At 44.1% G+C, this 19113-nt stretch overlaps 6 protein-coding genes across 6 annotated transcripts; 3 read left to right on the forward strand and 3 right to left on the reverse strand. All coding sequences in view use genetic code 12, as the record gives it.

Moving 5' to 3' along the window:
* Positions 1–24: 24 nt before the first annotated feature.
* Positions 25–2646, forward strand: FOB63_005058 (transcription factor domain family protein; the record flags this gene model as incomplete). Its single annotated transcript, XM_002617257.2, has 1 exon — positions 25–2646. One exon carries the CDS (start codon positions 25–27, stop codon positions 2644–2646), a length of 2622 nt encoding a protein of 873 aa, XP_002617303.2.
* Positions 2647–2763: 117 nt separating this feature from the next.
* On the reverse strand, positions 2764–5016 carry CEX1 (Cex1p; the record flags this gene model as incomplete). The annotated part of the gene is made up of 1 exon (XM_002617256.2): positions 2764–5016. One exon carries the CDS (start codon positions 5014–5016, stop codon positions 2764–2766), a length of 2253 nt encoding a protein of 750 aa, XP_002617302.2.
* A 1263-nt stretch (positions 5017–6279) lies between these two features.
* On the forward strand, positions 6280–7065 carry FOB63_005060 (uncharacterized protein; the record flags this gene model as incomplete). The annotated part of the gene is made up of 1 exon (XM_002617255.2): positions 6280–7065. The coding sequence occupies one exon, from the start codon at positions 6280–6282 to the stop codon at positions 7063–7065; it is 786 nt and encodes a 261-aa protein (XP_002617301.2).
* A 387-nt stretch (positions 7066–7452) lies between these two features.
* On the reverse strand, positions 7453–10251 carry SEC21 (coatomer subunit gamma; the record flags this gene model as incomplete). Its single annotated transcript, XM_002617254.2, has 1 exon — positions 7453–10251. One exon carries the CDS (start codon positions 10249–10251, stop codon positions 7453–7455), a length of 2799 nt encoding a protein of 932 aa, XP_002617300.2.
* A 1557-nt stretch (positions 10252–11808) lies between these two features.
* On the forward strand, positions 11809–14157 carry MNN15 (putative alpha-1,3-mannosyltransferase; the record flags this gene model as incomplete). The annotated part of the gene is made up of 1 exon (XM_002617253.2): positions 11809–14157. The coding sequence occupies one exon, from the start codon at positions 11809–11811 to the stop codon at positions 14155–14157; it is 2349 nt and encodes a 782-aa protein (XP_002617299.2).
* Positions 14158–14258: 101 nt separating this feature from the next.
* RPM2 (ribonuclease P) lies at positions 14259–17984 on the reverse strand (the record flags this gene model as incomplete). Its single annotated transcript, XM_002617252.2, has 1 exon — positions 14259–17984. One exon carries the CDS (start codon positions 17982–17984, stop codon positions 14259–14261), a length of 3726 nt encoding a protein of 1241 aa, XP_002617298.2.
* Positions 17985–19113: the final 1129 nt, after the last annotated feature.

Raw genomic sequence — 19113 nt, forward strand, 5'->3', positions numbered from 1 at the left:
CTCTCTTGCTCACTTCCTTTAGCCATGCCCAAACAAGAAAACGGCGTGCCGGAGGAAGTTCCTCTGCGCTCAGAAACGCCCATAGCCACGCCCATGGCGCTGTATGCCAACTCCATGGCAAGTACGAACTCCGTACCTCCTTCGACCTACGCCATGCGGCCGTCCGACCAAAAGAGACGAAGAGTCACCAGAGCTTGCGACAACTGCAGACTCAAGAAGGTCAAGTGCGACGGCAAACAGCCATGTATCCACTGCACGGTGTACTCGTACAACTGCACTTACGACCGGCCCAATGTGCGCAACAAGAAGGCCCCGGCACCTTTGCCCAGCACGCCGCAGACAAACTTGCTCCAGCTGATTGCCATGAACAGAATGCCGTCCGTGTCCACCATCAACGCCAACTTGGTCTTGTGCCAGAACATCATGAACTTGTTGTTCCCCAAGTTGCGCCTCAACTTCTTGGAGGACCGGCCCCAGAACTTTGACTTCAACAAGTTCCAGAAAGTGGTGGGGTATCTCCAGAACAAGAACCCCTCCAACATCAACTTGCACGAGATCCTGGAGCTTTACTTGGACAACCCAACGCCGTCTGCTTCTCCCATCAGCCACGTCGAGCATCACGTGGGCTCCACAGGCTCTTCTGATGACACCCTAGGTGCTGAAATCAAAATCATCTTGCCTCCGAAAGAAGTGGCTCTACAGTTGATTTTCACCACATGGAACAAAGCATGCGTGCTTTTCCGCTTCTACCACAGGCCTTCTTTGCTCGAAGAAGTGGATTTGCTCTACAGCTTGGACCCTCTACATTACACCGATAGACAGCAAAAGTTTTTGCCCTTCATGTACTCGATTCTTGCATGTGGCTCGCTCTTCTCTCGCCAATGCTACAATGATCTTCCCAGCAACGAAACGTTGGAAGATGACGGATTCAAATACTTTTTGGAGGCAAGGAAACTTATAGATATTACAAACGTGGGCGACATTCCCTCGATCCAAACCATTGTCATGATGATCATATACTTGCAGTGTTCCGCAAGATTATCGACATGCTATTCATACATCGGTATTGCCCTCAGAAGTGCATTGAAAGAAGGCTTACACAGGAATCTTTCCATCTTCCAATCGTCCAAGAGAAAACTCGATCCTATTGAAGTTGACACAAGGAAACGATTGTTTTTCACCATTTACAAGATGGACATCTACATCAACTCGCTCCTAGGCTTGCCTCGTTCGATCAGTGAAGATGAGTTTGATCAGGAGTTCCCCGTGGAACTTGATGATGAATACATTACAAGAGAGGCATATCTTTTTGATAAGCAAGAAGGGCGATTGTCATCTGCTGGGTGCGCAAATCATCACACAAAGTTGACAATTATCCTTTCAGAAATCATGAAAGAGTTGTATCCGATCAAAGCCAAGCCCAAGAACAGTGCTGATGCCAAACTTTCGGGTGGCATCCACGATAAAGTTACTGAGCTAGAGTTCAAGTTGAAAAAATGGCTCGAGAATCTTCCGGCGGAGTTAAAGCCAACAGACCCAAATGACTCAGAAAGTGGAAAACAAATCCCTGACCGTTTCAAATTGGCGAACTACTACCTCCATCTTTCGTTTTTGAATTGTCAGATTAGTCTTTACAGACCTTTTATCCACTACATTAGTAACGGATACCAGTCCACATACTCTGACTCGAGATCTTTGATCCGTGGTCGCAATTGCATAAAAGTTGCTCGGATGGTTGTGAAGTTGGCTAACAAGATGATTGATCAGAATTTGTTGGTAGGAACGTATTGGTTCTCCATGTACACAATTTTCTTTTCCATCGCTTGCCTAATTTATTACTTTCACTTTGCCAATTACAACAACCAAAAGAATAACCAAATGGGTGTCAACTACGCTGGTGTGTTATTTGATGATGATTTGAACATTGAAATGATTCGAAAGGATATTGAGATTGGCCGCAAGGTGTTGGATACTTTGAAGAATATGTCGAATGCTTCTTTGCGGATCTACAACATTTTGAACAATTTGTTTGAGCAGTTAAACAGAAGAACAGCAGACACTTCGTTGAAGGCCAATTTGATGTCAGGCTCCTCAAGCATTGAAGCTAATGATGCATCTGTACAAGTCACACTCCGGAATTTTGATAAGATCAACGATTTCAAGAGCAATACATCTAGCCAGAACCGTCAAAATGAAGAAGGTTTCAAATTTGTCAATACGCCCAATAGCGAGAAGAATGAAGCTGAAAAGCAATTATTTGATCTTTTTACCAAACCTTCGAAAACTACCGAAGAAACCAACTCCTTTGACGTTCCTAATGTTGAGCTCCCAGAAGCGCCAGTGGATGGGTCCAATGAATCTTCGCTTCCAAGCGCCAAACCTGAAGTTCTAGATCCTCAAGTCAATATGCCATCATTTATCGATACGCCTTTAGATTATATGCCAGGCGTCATTGACACGTTGGACACACAGATATTTGGCCGTATTCTTCCGCCATATATGCTTGAGGGAAATAAGAAGCTTGATTCAATGGACGGGAAGCCACTGGACAAGATATTTAAAGGATTTGACCAGCAAGAGTTGAACTCTCTTACATTTGATCCAAGCCTGTTTGACTCGCTTGATCCCTTCAACCCGAACCAGTGATTTTGCGATGATGATTGATCTAAAGATTATCTGTAATATATACTAATACAGCTAAAGAAACTAATAGAATCCGGTAAAAAGCAAAGCTCAGGCATTTTGTCCATAGGTGCGTACAGTTTACCATTCTCCGCCCCAGCCATCATCATCATTGTCGTTATCCTGGAGATTTAGTTTGAGAGTGGAGCCAGGGGCTTTATTGACCTTCTTAGTTGACAACTTGAGAGTCTTTTTTGTAGTTGCATTTCCCAATGGTCGAGAAGGTTTTGCTGCTCTTGCTAAAACTGAAGGTTTGGGTGGAGGAGCCAAAATTTCTGGTTCATTATCAAAGTCGTCATCACCCCAGCCGTCATTGTCGTCCAATTCGTCATTCCAGTTGTCCGTATCAAGTTTCTGTGTTTCTTGAGTAGTTGGTGTCGATATTCTTGTCAAATCCGGAGTGGATCTGTTGAACGACTCATCAATATTACCCTGAACTTCTGAACTGGTCACAAATTTATTGACCATACTCCAGCCGAACGAAAGTGCACCACCTTCAGCAGGAGACGCAGCAGCTTCCGAATTCGTTTTCTCCTTCACTTCAACAGGAGCGAATTTCTTGAAAAACTCCCTTTCTTCTTCGTCCTCGTCCTCTTCCACTCTCGGCAACGTGGCTGCGTGTTTTTCAACGTAACCAAAATACAATTGGAACACGCGCTTTGCCTCTTCTCGAACTTTGGCACTTTTACCGTCCATAAGTGCAATCGCCAAGTGTCCCAAAATCTTACCGCAGATCTCGTCTAAAGAAAAATCATCCACAAGCTTTTCGAATCCTTGAAGCGCTGTTAATTTACAAGGAGTGAAAGAATCGCGTAGAGACTTGGAAAGAGCTGTAATAACCACGCTATTACGCGAGTTTGCATAAATCTTGCTGGAGATTTTGATGATCAAAATCAACGTGTTTGTTCGAATCGACGGTTTGGGGTCCATTTGCAGTTTGGCCAAGATTTTGAGCAAGTCTTGATTCACTTGCTTAACACTAACCTTGTCTATAATTGTGGTTATCAGAGTCAATGTTGTCTCGCGGATCATGAAGTTTGTGTCCTGGAAACCCGTCACCAAGTTGTAAAAAATCTTGGACTGAACCTCGTAGTCAGAAAGACGAGAACAATATGATGGCAAGTGGTGCAAAAGTGTAAGACGAATCGATCTGTCCGGAAGTGCAAAGCACTGAAATATTATGGGCTTGACCATGCTACCAAATGGTTCATCAGCCAAATTTGTGCTGAGTTTCAAAATATGATTGAGCAAAAGCGAAATCGATTCTTGTCGCTGCTGGTGTTGTTCAGGGGTACTATTGACTGTAGGTTTAGCTTTCAGCAAAAGGTTGAACTGGGAAACGATTTCAGGAAGCAATTTTTTGTCCAAGTATCCTGGTGGAAACTCGGCTTCGACGTATGGGGCCATTCCGTTCTTAAAGAAGGCCAATTTTTCGGCATCACTTTGAAACTTAAGCTCATCCAAGAGTGCACTAAGTGCCACGAGGGGACTGTTGGCAAAAAATGAAGCAGTTTCCTGAGAAAATCTCTCCACCAGGGTCCGAAGGCTTGGTTTGGCGTTCAAAAGGCGCTTGAGCAGAGCCACCAATGGTCGTGGGATCTTATGAGACGCCACTTGGCTTGTGTCAATGGAAGATTCATCTTGTGCGATTTCGCCCACCAATACCCACAAGATGAATATTCCCAAACGGAAAGAATCGAGTTTTGTGGGAGCAGGACGAATGCCTTCAATGCCGTTTATTGCTTCAGCTGGCAAGCCAGAGGAGAAATGGGGCTGGCGGGCAGAAAGACGGTAAACAGGCTGGTCAGGATCAGAGTCGAGGTTTGTAAGCAACTCAAAACCGAATAGTTTCCATTCGCCTTGGGCCGACACAAACACAGCCAGCGAGTTCAAGCAAGCATGGACGCAGTGGGCCTTTGTGTTGACAAGCAGGATTGCCTGAATAATGCTGTGGATTCCGTAGAGTTTGGCATCGGCAGTAACGCGTTCGTCGGCCAAATATCGAGTGAGCGGCACAACCTGCTCTGTCACGATGTACAAATACAGATCGGAGTCGAAAAAGTCTAGAGCTGCAACGATGTGGGGCAAGCGGACAAGCTTGAGCTTGCGGAAACTGTTGCGGGCCAACGGCTCGTACTGGGCCAACGCTGGGTCTTTTAGGTTGAACTCAAAGATCGACACCGGCGTGTCTGTTTTCGGGTTGGTACCATTGTATACTGTCCAGATGGAACGAGAAGACGGGTCGACGCTGAGAGGCTCGACGATTTTCTCTTTGAACGAATAAGGAATGGACAAGCCTGTGAGCGAAGAAAGGGCGCTGGAAAGAAAGTTCATGGTGAACGCGCTTGAATGTTTGGTGCGCGCGATAAAGATAAGTCGAGAAGCAGGAAGAGGATGTGAAGAAGTAAGAGAAGCAGGAAGAGGATGTGAAGAAGTAAGAGAAGCGAAGAAGTTAGAGGGAAATTGGCTGATCAAAAAGGTTAGGTGACAAAAGATACTTTGTGGACCGTTGGGGACTTCTGTTTTTCGGGTTTCGCCCTGACATATTGTAAGAAATGCTGGTTATGTTAGGATGATTGGATAGATGCGGGCCTAGTTTTGGAAGCGACTCACAACGTCTGTTGCGCAAGCTGATAAGTTCTTAAAGCTTTTCAAGCCTTAAAATCAAGAGAGCCAAATGTGGACTATTTATTCAACACTTCAGTTTCTACGTTTTGATACAGACAATACTCCAATTCAACAAGTTTAATATCCATCACAATTCACAAAGATCGAAACTCGCTAGCAAATTGGCAAAAGTGGCGGAAAGCTGATTTTTCTTCTTTTTTACTGTCTCAGCTAGTAGAAAAGATTATTTCTGGCTCTACTGTTCTTTTCATAATTGATTTTGACCGTTCGAAGCTTTAAATTAGAATCTGCTAAAACAACCCAATTTTCCTTTCCGCACACCTCGTCTGCCCTTGTAAATCCATACGAACACAGGAATTGTACATAAGACATGATAATAGAGACAATAAGCAAGAGCACGCTCACACAAAGACCAATACTTATGAAGATCAACCCTCTCCTATCAGGATGTTGCACCACAATACATTGTCTTGTCTGTAGGAAGCAACAATAATTAGAAGAAGAAAGAAGAAGGAGAAAGGGGAGGTGCAGCAACAACTAAAGTTTAAAGCTATATACCACGCAAGTTTTTGGTGTTACTTTGCCGTTCCTGATTCTTTGTCTCAGTTTCTGCATGCGCAATCCTGATTGCAGAGGTGCAGAAGAAGTTTAACTTTATTTGTGGCAGAATCTAAGAAACACCACTGTTCGACTGTTACATGTAACTATCCCATTCATCCATTGACAAGAAAAAAAGAATTCCCCGCAACAAGTCCCCTGTCTATGCATATTCCGTTCTCAAACAAAAAGTACAGGCTTGAGCTATTAAACTCGCGAACATGGCATTTTGGGGCGCGCCAAAGCTTTTTGATCTTCACCACATCAACATTGTCTTTCGTTTCTTAAGTCGTCGTTTTTCTTCTTGACGTATCTTTTTTTTTAATCGCCAGGGTTTTAAATTTGACCCGTTCATCCCTCACATTGCCTGCCATGGCCTCACGCTCATTTCGCCGCTTTGTCTTTCTAGCCGTTGTCTTCTTTTTCGTGGTAGGTCTCTACTTTGTCGACCAGAGACCTGTCCCGTCGTCCAATGTGGCAACACTGCTCCATGACATTGTCATGGGCCCGCCACTTCAGATGCCAGAGCTGGAGCTGCGCAACGATGTACCAGAATGTGCTATTCTCACGCCGCAAAAGGGCTTTGTTGACTTGCTGGGCCTTTCCGAGTCTGCTGAAGACGGCAAAGCCGTCGCATGGCCTGTCCGTGCGCCGGGCCTTGCCCACAACTATTCTATTGGCATCTGTCTGAGCCCGTTGAAGAAACTGCTCGTTGAATCCGTATCTGTCAGAGACGGCGTGGATGCTTCGCACATGGGTGCCTTTTACGTTGATCCCTCGGGAGAATACGTGCTGATGGGCCAGGTGTCGTCAAGACCGGAATACCATGGCCACAGACTCACATTGACGTATGAAAACGGCTCGTTCTGCAACACTGTGCAGCAAGCCAACGGGGAGAAAATGCGCCAGAAAACCATTTTGACATTCATGTGTGACCACCAGATGATGGGCCGAGCGCATATCACCCATCTAGCGTCGGCCGAAGATTGCACCCACGTTTTTGAGGTTCGCTCGCATTTTGCATGTGCTACGGCAGCAAAGGCCGACAATCTTGCGGCCGTGTGGATATTCCTTTTGATTTTCCTTGCGGCACTCATGGTGTTTTTCTCGGGCGAAGTGTTGTATCGCCACTTGAAGCGGAAAGAAGTGGTGGTGTGAGCAGGAAGCTCAACTTAAACGTATGACATTTTGATCTGCGATTTTCGGTGAATGACCAAGACTTTCTTTGAATTGAGCAAGGTAATCATAGTTTAAAGCCTTTTTGGTTACGTCAGCCTGTCCGTGATATTTAAATTGATCGGTATGACTGAACCAGGTTCCAAAGTGCTCATTTGAAAACCACACGCTCACCGAGTCTGATAATCAGAATATAGGTAAGTCTCCTCTGGTTATCGAACGCTCTTGCTACGCTTACATGACCACTGTCAGCGTTGCTCAGCACCTAGCATTCACTAATACAGAACTTAGCATAGCGAGCCGGGATAAAATGCTCGCTCGCAACTACTAATACATACCTTCCATGAAATGTACATTTTCTAAGTAGTTTTAGACGGCCCCGTTGGCCACAATCGCAGCAAACCCTTCGGTTTCACTGCGTGCTTGCACCTTAGCCATGACTTTTCCGCTCGTGAGCGCTAATCTCACCAAAACCCCAACTTTACCGCCCCAAACGTCCTTGCCCAACAACTTCAAAACGTGGGATGTAGAGTCCGCAGGAACATAGTCAGATCCATCCAAAGGCATGCCGTTGAACGTCTTTGTGAGTTTAACTACCGCAGCCTCTAATCCGTTGACACCTGCAACACTAACAACACTGCTTTCTTCCTCAGGCAATTGGTCGAAGATGCTGCTGAAATTGGAGTTGTACATAGGTGTGATGAAATCGCCCGCCGAAATTTCCAAGTCTTCGATCTGATATTCGTCTTCCAAGCCTTCATCTGCTGGATCAATTCCTCCTTCGCTGTCGATAATGTCTTTACTGGTGTAACTGAGAGTGTTGCCGAAAGCAGCTAAAATGTCGTCGTCTCCGATTGTAGGGGTGGAGAAGGACACAAATACGCTTTCGGTTTGGTCAGGTCTCAACTCCGCCAATGGAATCACAAAGTCCTCAACGTACAAGTCATTGTCAGATTGCGCAATGATGGAAACATCTTGCAAAACCAAAGATGGCAAGGTGTTTGTAATGTCGTACTGTAACACCAATTTCTGGCTCTCGATGAAGAAATGCTTGACAACTGTCACCACAAACTCGTTTTCCTTGTCGGTCAAGTAAATTGGGGCAGATGATGATTTGCTCAACTTACCGTAGTTAGCAAAATCTGGAACATTAGCCAACTTGGCAGCGTACTCTTGTTGCTTCAAGTACTCGTCTGCGGCGCCGTCCGAAGTTCCCTTGGCAGAGTTTGCTTCGGTGTTTCCAGAAGAAGGCTCTGCGGTGTCGGCACCCTCTGTAGCATTTTCCAACTTCTTGAGTTTGGAGTTGTATTCCAACGATTTCACCTCGTCCTTAGTGAGAAGTGGGACTTGGGAAATATCAAACTTCTGGCCAAAGTTCTCCTCGTTGTTCAAATATCCAGTCAATTTGCTCTCCAAAGCGGCCAAGTTGAATCTGGACTCGTTCAAAACCAACTGTTTCTGGTTGTTGCCGAGGAATCGCAACGACAAAGCAGCACGGTCTCTGACTTCATCATCGACATCGTTCAAACACCTGCTCAACAAGATTTTGACGTTGGAGGCCACTTCGTCGTCACAAACTGCAGCGAATTTGGCCAATGCAATCACCGCCGAGGATCTGACAATGGAGTTTTCTAACACCAAACGGTTATAGATGTGTCTGATGTAGTACGAAGGATTGGAAGTATTAGGACCTTCATCACCCAAGAGGTGTAAAATACGCACAGACAATTCCGTGAACTCGCAGTCCTCAATGAACTCACACAAGTTCATCAAGATAGTTTGCTTGGCGCTCTCATCAGGCAAAAACTTGATCAAGTCAAACAAAGCTTCGACAATGCTGGATTTCAACTGCAATGTGCCATCGTCTCTCAACAAGTCAGAAAGGAAAGCCACCAACTTCTTGTGCTTAGAGGGGAACTTCAACGCCAAGTTTTCAATTGCATCGATAATCACAGCTTTGAAGTCTTCGGTAATTTCATCCATCAAGGATGTCATCTTGGAAATCAATCTGTCCACGCTCTCAGAGCTGGAAGACTCGACTGTGCCAACACCCAAGGTTTTCAATAAAGTGGTGATGGCCAAGGTTGAAATGGATCTGTTTGGATCATTAATCAAGCTTTCCAATTCCAAATTCACCACAATGATTTTTTCTGGGTGCTTCATGGAGATCTTGCTGATCAAGCGAACAGCAGCGAATCTAGTAGCCGTTCTTGGCACACCCATCAACTTCTGCAAAGTGAGAATGATAGACATAAATGCATCGTCTTTGATCAAATGTTGCAAAGAAACCAAGGTCTTGCACGCCTCCAACTCAACCATATCGGATTTATGCTTCATGAAGCTGGCCAAAATTGGGTACAAGTGGGTAATCAAAGATTCGTCATCGAGCAAAACCTTGTTGATGTAGCGAATAAGCTGGATGATAGACAAGGAGTTCTTCAAGGCCGATCCTTCAGACAAGGTCGTGATAAGCTTCATCAACGACATCTTGTCGTGGTTCCGCAACTGGTACAACAAGCCCAATGCGTGGTATTGGTACATGTACGAGTTGGAAGGCAAGTTCGTGGTGGAGCTTCCATAGTACTCGTGCAATTGAAACTGGTTTGGAGGGAACTGTTTGTAGCTTTGAATGGTCTCCAAGGTTTCGTTTGTGAAGCGCTTCACCACATCCTTGGCGATCGGCAACAAGTTGTAGCACGAGGTCAAAGCCGCAGAAGAAACAATGGGGTTCTTGTCCACAAGACAGTTTTTGAACAATCTCTCCGACGCAGACACCGTGGTTGGATCCAACACTTTGGACAATGTCCGGATCGCGTTAGGCTTGTAGATCAAATCGCCCGATTGGATATCCTTCATAATGGACGAAGTCACCATCAAAATGTCCAGCGACGTGGCCGCAAGCTCCTTGATCGTCAAGTACACCAATTGACGCAACGACGAGTCCTTGTGCTGGAACAACTTGGAAATGGAGAAAAACAACTTGGTGGCCTCCTTGGGCGGGAAAACCTCCCCCTGGTAGATCAATCTCAACAATTTGGCCAAAAGCTGACGGCATTTTTTGGCATTGACAGGCAGCGCGTTGAACTGCTGCAAGCATTCTTGGAACACCGCCATCTTGTCCGGAACAATGTCCGCCGAGTCCAGCGCCTTGTAAGTTTGTGTTGACATTTGGAGGTGGAGTTGTGTTTTGGAGGAGACTTTTTTCGAGTTACGTGGTGGTGCCGGCGGGACACGCCCGCACGTGAGAGGTCACGTGCAAGAAACACCTATATCGTCACCCAATGATCCAATTCGGATTCTGGCTGATTTTATGTTCTTTAGTTGTGGTGGGCAGTGTAGTATGCTTTATGGTACTTATTAATTATGCTTGATTACACACAAGGTATATTGATTTAACCGTGTTGCAACCAATTAAGTATGATCAGCGAAGTATACCGAGCGCTCTATATGGAATGAAACTATCTGTAGAAATGAGTTGCAGATTTAGTTTTTGGACGGCATCTTTCAAAGAGTTGCCGATTTGCTGAACATGCAAGAATAATACGTGGAACGCATCACCGTGTTTTGCGAACTCATGGTTTTGAATTTCTTATTGCTAATATTGTAATCAAATCATCAGAGCATAAGCCAGTAGTCGAAGTTATGACTTAATCAGAATGGCTATCAGAATATTACCTAGCATTAGTTGTTTATGTATATTCTGCTGTCTAAACCTGTGGATACTGTTCGCCAAAGTGAGGCAGAACAACTATTATGAATTATGAAGGTTGAATTAAGATCAATGCACCCTATTGGTCATTCATGCGTTTACACAATTCTGGCAAACCTGTCTACTTTAAAGTGGTACCTGAATCAACCGAGAAAATCGCTAATTGGACTGAGAAGCCTATGCAATCATCAATAATCGCCGACTCAAAACCAGCGCACGTGCTCAAATAATGTTCAGTAGGTGGCACAAAGACAGAAATTCGGCTGTGAAACAGACAAACAGACAGCTTCGAAAGTTTAAGAAGTTTTAATTTGCACTGTCGACTGGCCTTCAAAGTCACCAATTGGTGGATGACTTCCTCGGAGATGAAGTCTTTGTAGAAAAGAACCGTACATGAAGAAATGTCGTGGAAATGTACACTGCTGGAATTTCAAGTACCGATTATAATCACCCTTAGGTACAGCTTGAATGATCCAAGGGAAGAAAAGAAGTGAAGATCTATCACAATCGACCTAGGGAAAAATGCGCTATATTTAGCATTCCTAATTTAGGGGCTGAAGATCATTATACTAACGAGCAAAGCCTTATTGAAATACAAAGTTAGGCACGTCTTAATCCAGTTCTACAAGCTAATTTGACCATATATTCCTCTAAATTTGATACTCCTTCGACGTTGATAGCTCGAATTCCGTCTATCAAAGTAGCGTAATATGAGCCTTAACGTAAAGAAAAGGAAATGCTAATAATTCTAGATGTATCTCTACCGTTTCTTGCAATATTGAACCTTTGATGCATGCGCGTTTTCACGTCAAATGCAAAATGCACAGCCAACTTATACACGCATGCATACAGCTTTCTCCAGGTCCGCCGATTTCCATCTTTCCTGATTCTCCACTACATTTCCACATCACAGTCCACAACACATCGAGACTCTTTATAGACTTCACAGGCGCAATATCGCACATCCGAATATCTTGAACTCCATATTCACCAATCTCGTGCTACTTTAGTCCACCATGGCTATGTTCCGCAGAAAGCGATTTCTCCTATTGGTGGCAATTGCAACCGTAGGATTCATGATATTGCAGTTTACAAGCTTTGCTCGTTTATTGAAACCGCCTCTCCCATACTCAGACCGTGGCTTTTTCGAGAGCGACTATGAGACCAGGGCCAAAGTGCATTTTTCGAATTACCAGTATCTGGGGACCGAATCTTTTGGCCGGCGCTTGGGCGAAAAGTGGGAACACTTTGCGCAGAGGCCGCTTCATGAGAAATGTGTCCAGTTTTTCCTGGCGTTCGAGCAAGATGAACCGAAGTGGAAACTTCACCGCACAGACTCGGACAGGTACGATAAGTACATTGTACATAAGCAAAAGTTCTTTGAGCGCAGCTTTGGCAAGCTCAAAAAACAAAAGGAGAAAGCTAAAAGTGACAATCCAGAAGATGTGACCGACTTAGACAAACAAGAAATTGACGCATGGTATACGGAACTGGTACAGGCAACAGAAAATGCCGAGCAGAGCATGGCCGATACCATGACAGTGCTTCGTCTTTTCGCTCACTGTTTCTACGGACCAGAGGGTGATAAAATCCGGGCAGCAGAAGATGCACGTCCACTTTACGAGTCCCTCTCTCGTCGCTTGGTGCCAATTTTCCTGCCCTACTTCCCCATGATTCACCAGACGGACGATACGCTATTGCAGGATAGATTTCCTGAAAGCTCGGTGGAATTCAACTATGGCGACAACCTCCTCGATTTCTACCGGCAGAATGTTCATGGATCCGGAATAGTGATTTCCGGAGCCACACGTTACGTCAAACATATAGTCAAGTTTATTCGGTTACTTCGAGTCATGAACAATCGGTTGCCGATCCAGATTATTTTCCGCAACGACTTGCTGGAAAAGGCAAAGAAAGTCCTCTATGCTGTGGCCACCCGGAGCAAAGAGGAAATGTTCAACCCGGTCTTTACCGACCAGAAGCTTATGCAGAAGATGTATCCAGGTTTCGACATGGACCACGAAACAGTGAAATCTCTCGAGTTTCCTCCTCAGGACATCACTCTTATCAACATACATCGCTCCATTCTGCCAGACCACCAGAACGACTACACAGGCTACAACAACAAAATTCTTGCTCTCTTCTTCAGCACATTCCAGAACGTTCTACTCTACGACGCCGACAGCGTCCCACTAGTCCCACCTCAAGAAATCCTTGATGCCAATGAGTTCCGTGACAACGGGGCGTATTTTTTCCGTGACAGGTCACTTCGAGACAGTAATGATTGGCTCGAAACAAATTATTTTGCCAAACTCATGCCCCACACAAACAATGTTCTCGACATGGCAATGGGGGTGCGTCCGGTGACCAACCGCACGATGAAAAACGCATACATGACTGGCTGGCGTCATTTTCAAGAAGCTGGTCTTCTTGCGTTGGACAAGCGGCGCCATTTCGGCATGTTTTTGCCACTTTTTGCCCTCGCTCTATGGGAAGAACCTGTTCAGTCTCTGATTTGGGGCGATAAGGAAATGTACTGGCTTGCTATGTCTATCGTTGGAGACGAGCAATACCATATGAACAAGTACGCGGCCGCTTCAGTTGGCCAAAAGACGGAGGAGGGTCGTTTCAAATTGTATAACAATACCCAAGCAAATGAATTGTGTTCGTCACATCCAGGGCATGTGAACCTGGCTGGAAAGCTTCTATGGATCAATTCAGGCTTTTCCTATTGCAAGAAAAACGGCTATGTGCGAGATTCAAGGAAGTTTCCCTTCTCGGCCATGGAAGATCGGAAAATGGTTGAAGACTTATATCGAAACCCGCTCTTGATTCGCCATGCAATAGTGCCCCCAGATCTTCCCGATCTCCGCACATCAGACTCGCCCGATCTACAGAGCGAAATAGATTTGGTTGAACTTGTGAGGAAAAGGAAAAAAGATGTGGACGATTTACCAGATGAACAGATCGACGGTTACGATCCACAAAAAGGATGGATCAAGTCTTCCTGTTGCTCCAACTATCAGTACTGTGCTTACGACGCCATTGAAAGTTATTCAAATCCAGGGACGCTTGACACTTCGGGCACGCTTTTTACGTTTCTGGAGGAGGAAGCAGCCAGATTTGATTTCTTGGGTACCGTATGGACCACTGGAAATCGGCCAGCATCTATTCCTGACGGCTCCAAAGTGGACACTGCACAAGAAAAGTCAAAAGACGAAGAAAATAAAACTGCATTTGAGAATCAGTCTCTGAATAACAACACGTTATTCAATGTCCGGGAGCGTCCAGAAAAACTCCGAAATGACATCAAGGCTTTGATTGCTGATCTACTCAAAAAATCTGAAACGTCATCAAGAGTTTAATCTACTCAAAAACTTATATGTATACAAAAAGTATTCTCATATCTACCCGTGGTATTCCTGCTATAAATAATCATTTCTTCGTACATAGTAATGGTGCAGATCTACACCATAGCATGTGCACAGTCAGTGACCATGCTTAAATTCACATCATCACCAGTCTCTGCAAGCGCTTTTTCAAACTCCTCTAACAACCGTAAGCCAGCACGTGGAGATGGAATTGTGAATCGCAAAAAGTAAAAGTTGAAGCTTGGCACTATTGTGTTGTCGCAAACAGCTTTGTTGACAAGAACATTTAATAAAGTCTTGGATTTGATGGCTCCGAGGAACCTGACGATGGTGATCAAATTATCAACGCTGAGCTCGTCCATGCGAATCTCCTTGCAAAATTTCAAAACCGATTCAAACTTATAAGTTAAGATGGCAACATGACTTTGCCCACTCAATCGAGACGCTTTAGTTAAATACTTTATTAAGCAATCAAACAATTGTTCACGATTCCGAGCCGAAAGCCTGTTTTCTTGAAATATGTCTCGCATGTTTTTCGTCCGGTTTTCCTGAAGAAGAGCAAGAGCGACTGTACCAACAGTCTCTTTCATGTTGGAATTCTGCATCTTCAGAACTTCCTTTCCTTCCAAAGAGGCCATAAAGCGAGCGAACTCAATGGATTGTCTGATCTTCAGCGACCGGTCTTGAAGTGGCCCAAACTTCAGCAAAATTGTTTCATACTCACCATTCAGAATGTAATAGTTGATCAAACTTGTCAACAAAGGTTCAGACAGCAACAACAATTTATTTCCTTCCACACCACTAAAATAATGGCGGAAAATCAGGCTAACTTCTGTTTCCTTCCCAGTGTCCATAAGCGCGTTCAAAACCACATTCAAAAAGAATTCGTCTGATGGTTTACCAACATTCAAACTAAGCACCTGTGCAAAATCTTGATCTAAAAATTGGCACACTTTATCCGACTGGCCAATATGAACCAACTTAGAGAAAAGCTTACCAAGCCAAACCTTGCTCTTGTTTTCATGAACCAAGTTATTGAGGTCATCAGAAAATATTTTCAAGAAATATGTGTTGTCTGTTAGAGATGCATGTTCCGCAAAGCGGTTCAACACACTATCACGCAGTAAAACTTTACGATGGTTAGTCTGAAGATGTTTCAACACCTCAATGTTCACTTTGTCGTTTTTCAATTCAATCAATGAGCCCAATAAATGCATGACCTCACTTGCTTCAAGTCTCAGCTTCAAAAGACGCTCTGTGAACTCAGAGATTTTGATGATGGAATCCTTCTCTAATACGTCCATGATGAAATTTCTGTTCAACACAAGACTCCAAGTCAATTGATTGAAGTTACATCCCGATTGAAATCCCTCCACAAATTTGTCCACTGCGCCGTGATAATTTACATTGAAATACGCGGACAAATCCAACAGGAAATGGTCATCGGAAAGTGAACTCACTTGAGAAGAAAACACAGTTTCCAATCCCAAAGCTTTGCAAGCCTCGGAGACATCCTTGGTACAAAATTCTGGTGGAGAGTTTGTGAATAAAGATCTGAATGAACCATATAAAGCTTCCTTGAATTGAGTGAGCTCAGAGGAAAGTTCAATGTAATGATTCGTGGTGTCTTCAAACTGATTGATCAAACAGGACTCAAATTGCAAAACCTTGAAAGCTTGATGATGATTCAAAGGAGAATTCTGAATGAAGGACATAAAGTACATGCAAATAGACATGAGTCCGTGAATGTTGTCTGTTTCTAGAGAGAAATTTGAAAATGCACGCGAAATAACCTTCGAATTCAAAAGAAGGTTAAGATTCTCCACACTATTATGCAAAACGAATGCGACATGCTGGCTTAAAAATTTATTCAACTCAGTGGCATCATCCGAATAATGCTGTCCCTGTTGTTCCACGAAACTCCACAAAAGGTTGGAGTAGTAAGAGTTACCATATGCACTCACACCATTCAGAAGGTACAAGCATACTTTCTGAGAAATATTCCAGTTACTGATAATATGGTCGTGAAGAAAAATTTCTTTCAACAATCTCGATACTTTGGAATGGTCATTCAAATCGAGACTGAGAGAGAGTAAAAAGTCCCTGCAATTTACCTTTTTCCCTTGTGACTTGGCCATGGCAAGCATCGCAGGCAGAAAGTCCTTCCTGATAGCAGCGTACTCATAAAGTTCCCAGATTTTCGTATAGATGGTGTATTGTTCCTTTGAGATAGAATCCTGATCTGTTGCAGACAATTTTTCCAATTCCAAAAGAGAATACCGATTAATGAAGTTGTTGATGAGGGTATTAAGCACATCGATGGTAAGTTCCGGGATATAAGTGATCTGCTTAAAACGGTTGAACAAGTTATAGGCTCTGTTCAAGTCTTCTGGTTTTCCAGACGCCATTATGGCATCGAGGTACCCAGAAATCAATGCAGAAACATCCATTTTCCTTGACGATAAAGAAGTGTTGTCGTTTAAAACCATGTCCTTGTAATCAAGTAGAATGGTGTCCAAGAATTTCGTAGCCATGGCCAAGTTTCCGTTACTGACCAATGCTTGGATTAAAGCGAAATATACATCGAATTCCAGATGAGCCAAGTGGGGGAATAATTGGCAGCTTGATTTGAAACTGTTAAAAACATTCGACACAAAGTCGTATATTTCTTTGTTGTCCAGCCCCAAAACATTTAAAGTTTTGAAGTTTCTCGAAAGGTCAATAAGGCCAGAGTAAAACTTTGCGTTGCTAATTTGGGCATCCTGAAGCGAAATCAATGCTTTGGCAGACTTCAGAGTCAAAACGTTAGGAAGAGCGTTGATAGACGACACCATGTTCGGCAAAATAGTGTTTAGATCGAGCTCTTTTGGTTCTTTAATGGATAAAAACAACTCCACACCAACTTGGCAAAACTCCGTTGCCTTTATTAGCCCAGTTTGGTAATCTTCTGTAGCGATATTAGAGGCCAGAGCAATTTGTGATGCTTCCAAGGCCCCCTTGAAAATGTCAGCAAGAATCACATTGTACGTTTCCGTATTGGGCTTGAAAGCTGCATCACGGGAGCAAACGGCCAAAAGATCCTCATAAACTGTCAATAAGCTGGTAAGTTTCGATTCTATCGCTGAAATTGTGCACTGGCTGTCCAACTCTCTCATGGAAATCGACTTCAACACAATGTTATATTCGTGGACTGAGGGGAGAGGGATGTGGTTTCTTTTCAAGCCCTGGTAGAGAGGATATATGACATTTAAATCTTCAGGACATTCATGAGAAATGAAGGTATTGACGATCTTATCCACTTGGGATTTCTGGAAGCTTGACTCGAAGTCATCTTCCTCTTTTTCAGGAATATTCTCCGACGGAACCTTGGAGGATGTCGAGTAATGACGGCGACCACCATAGAGCAGCAAAATACCCTTTGGCCGAACAAGCGACCATGTAGAAAGGAACTTACGCAGAACCGATTTCAACTCGGAGATGCTTTTGTTGATATCCAGATTTGCTTTGGAGATGAAAAACTCTGGGAAAAAGGGCCGGTATGACTTGGGAACAAAAAGCACAAGAACAGGCGCCGCCTGATCTGAAAGCTGCGAGCGGTCTTCTCGCCTAAGCTCATGGTTTATGAGTGTGAAATAGATTCCATAGTGGCCATTGGACAAAGACAAGATTCGATGGCTCGAAGGATGGGGTTCCTCCAGAGTCCAAGGGGCAGTTTTCCCGCTCGAGTAAAGCGTAAGGGCGTTGTTATTCAAGTATGGGATCGAAGACTGGAAGAAACGAACTTTTTCGCCTCTGGCGCCTTTGACAAATCTAGGATGCATCGTTCTTGAAATAAAATTGGAAGGAACAGATGCTGTCGGCTAGAAAAGGGCTAAAGGTAGCCAATAAATAAGAGCAAGCGCCAAATAAATAATATGAAAAAGGAAGGGGTTAAGCAAAGAACGGTAGAATGACTCGTGAGCAGAGCTTTCGTAAGAATGAAAAGAAGTCACTGGCTAATCCAACGTCCTGCACAGTATCTACACTCACGGAAAACTTCGGAACACTCTTCGTCCAGAGTCTCGTAGCATACTAGAACTGTCTTTTTTTCGAGATACGTTTCTATATATGCAAGTTCTACCACTTGGTACCCTTCAGCTTTGTTTCTTTGTTTTTGCCACAAAAACTGAAGCTTTTGTGCTATTGCCCTTTCGTCCAGGCGCTCGTAAAGAAAGCAGGATCTGGCTTATACGCCGGCCGTGCATAAGCGTGTCGAACTACCCCAGTGGCGTGCAGAAAGCCCAATGTCTCACAATGCATCGGCTCATCATGGACAATCGGAAAGATCGAGACCAATAGAACAAAATAAAATTGGATCGTCCAATTGGAGAAGATTTGTAACTTCTGGATACGGTCTTCTGGATACGGACATGTAGCCCTGAGTATCCTAATGTCGTTTCTTTTGTAAGTGTGATTGCTAAAAAAGCGTCGACCACCAAGCGTTCGATGTATGTGGGAGTATGTTCCCTTAAGGAAGGAAAGTTGGAAGGGAAGTTACTCAGGCATATGTTGAGTTATGTTGCAAAAAAACCTAATTCCAAAAACTTTGCACCAAGATTTGATAATCGGGCTTGAAGATTAATTGAGCATTAGGTACAAGCGTTGATGCATCAAATTCGAATTTCAACTTGTCCAACATTCAGTTACTGATGATTAATACCTAGCAGTTTGAAGGACAATAGTGTTTCAGCCTCGTGAAGATGTATGGAAGGGAGTAGTAGTCCAGCGAAGCTTTCGCAACAGTCGAGGCATGCTTTATGAGACCGGTGGGACCATTAAGACGTTCGTAGCCGTGGCTAAGTCGAAACATGCAGTTTTGTAGGTTGTCTTGATGTAAGTCGGGTGCCTATCACCGCCCGTGCAGATATTGAAATCACAGAAGTCCAAAGCACATGCACTTAACCGCTCATT

This window comes from Clavispora lusitaniae (genome assembly GCF_014636115.1).
Source record: "Clavispora lusitaniae strain FDAARGOS_655 chromosome Unknown tig00002663_pilon, whole genome shotgun sequence".
Classification (NCBI taxonomy): Eukaryota; Fungi; Ascomycota; class Pichiomycetes; order Serinales; family Metschnikowiaceae; genus Clavispora; species Clavispora lusitaniae.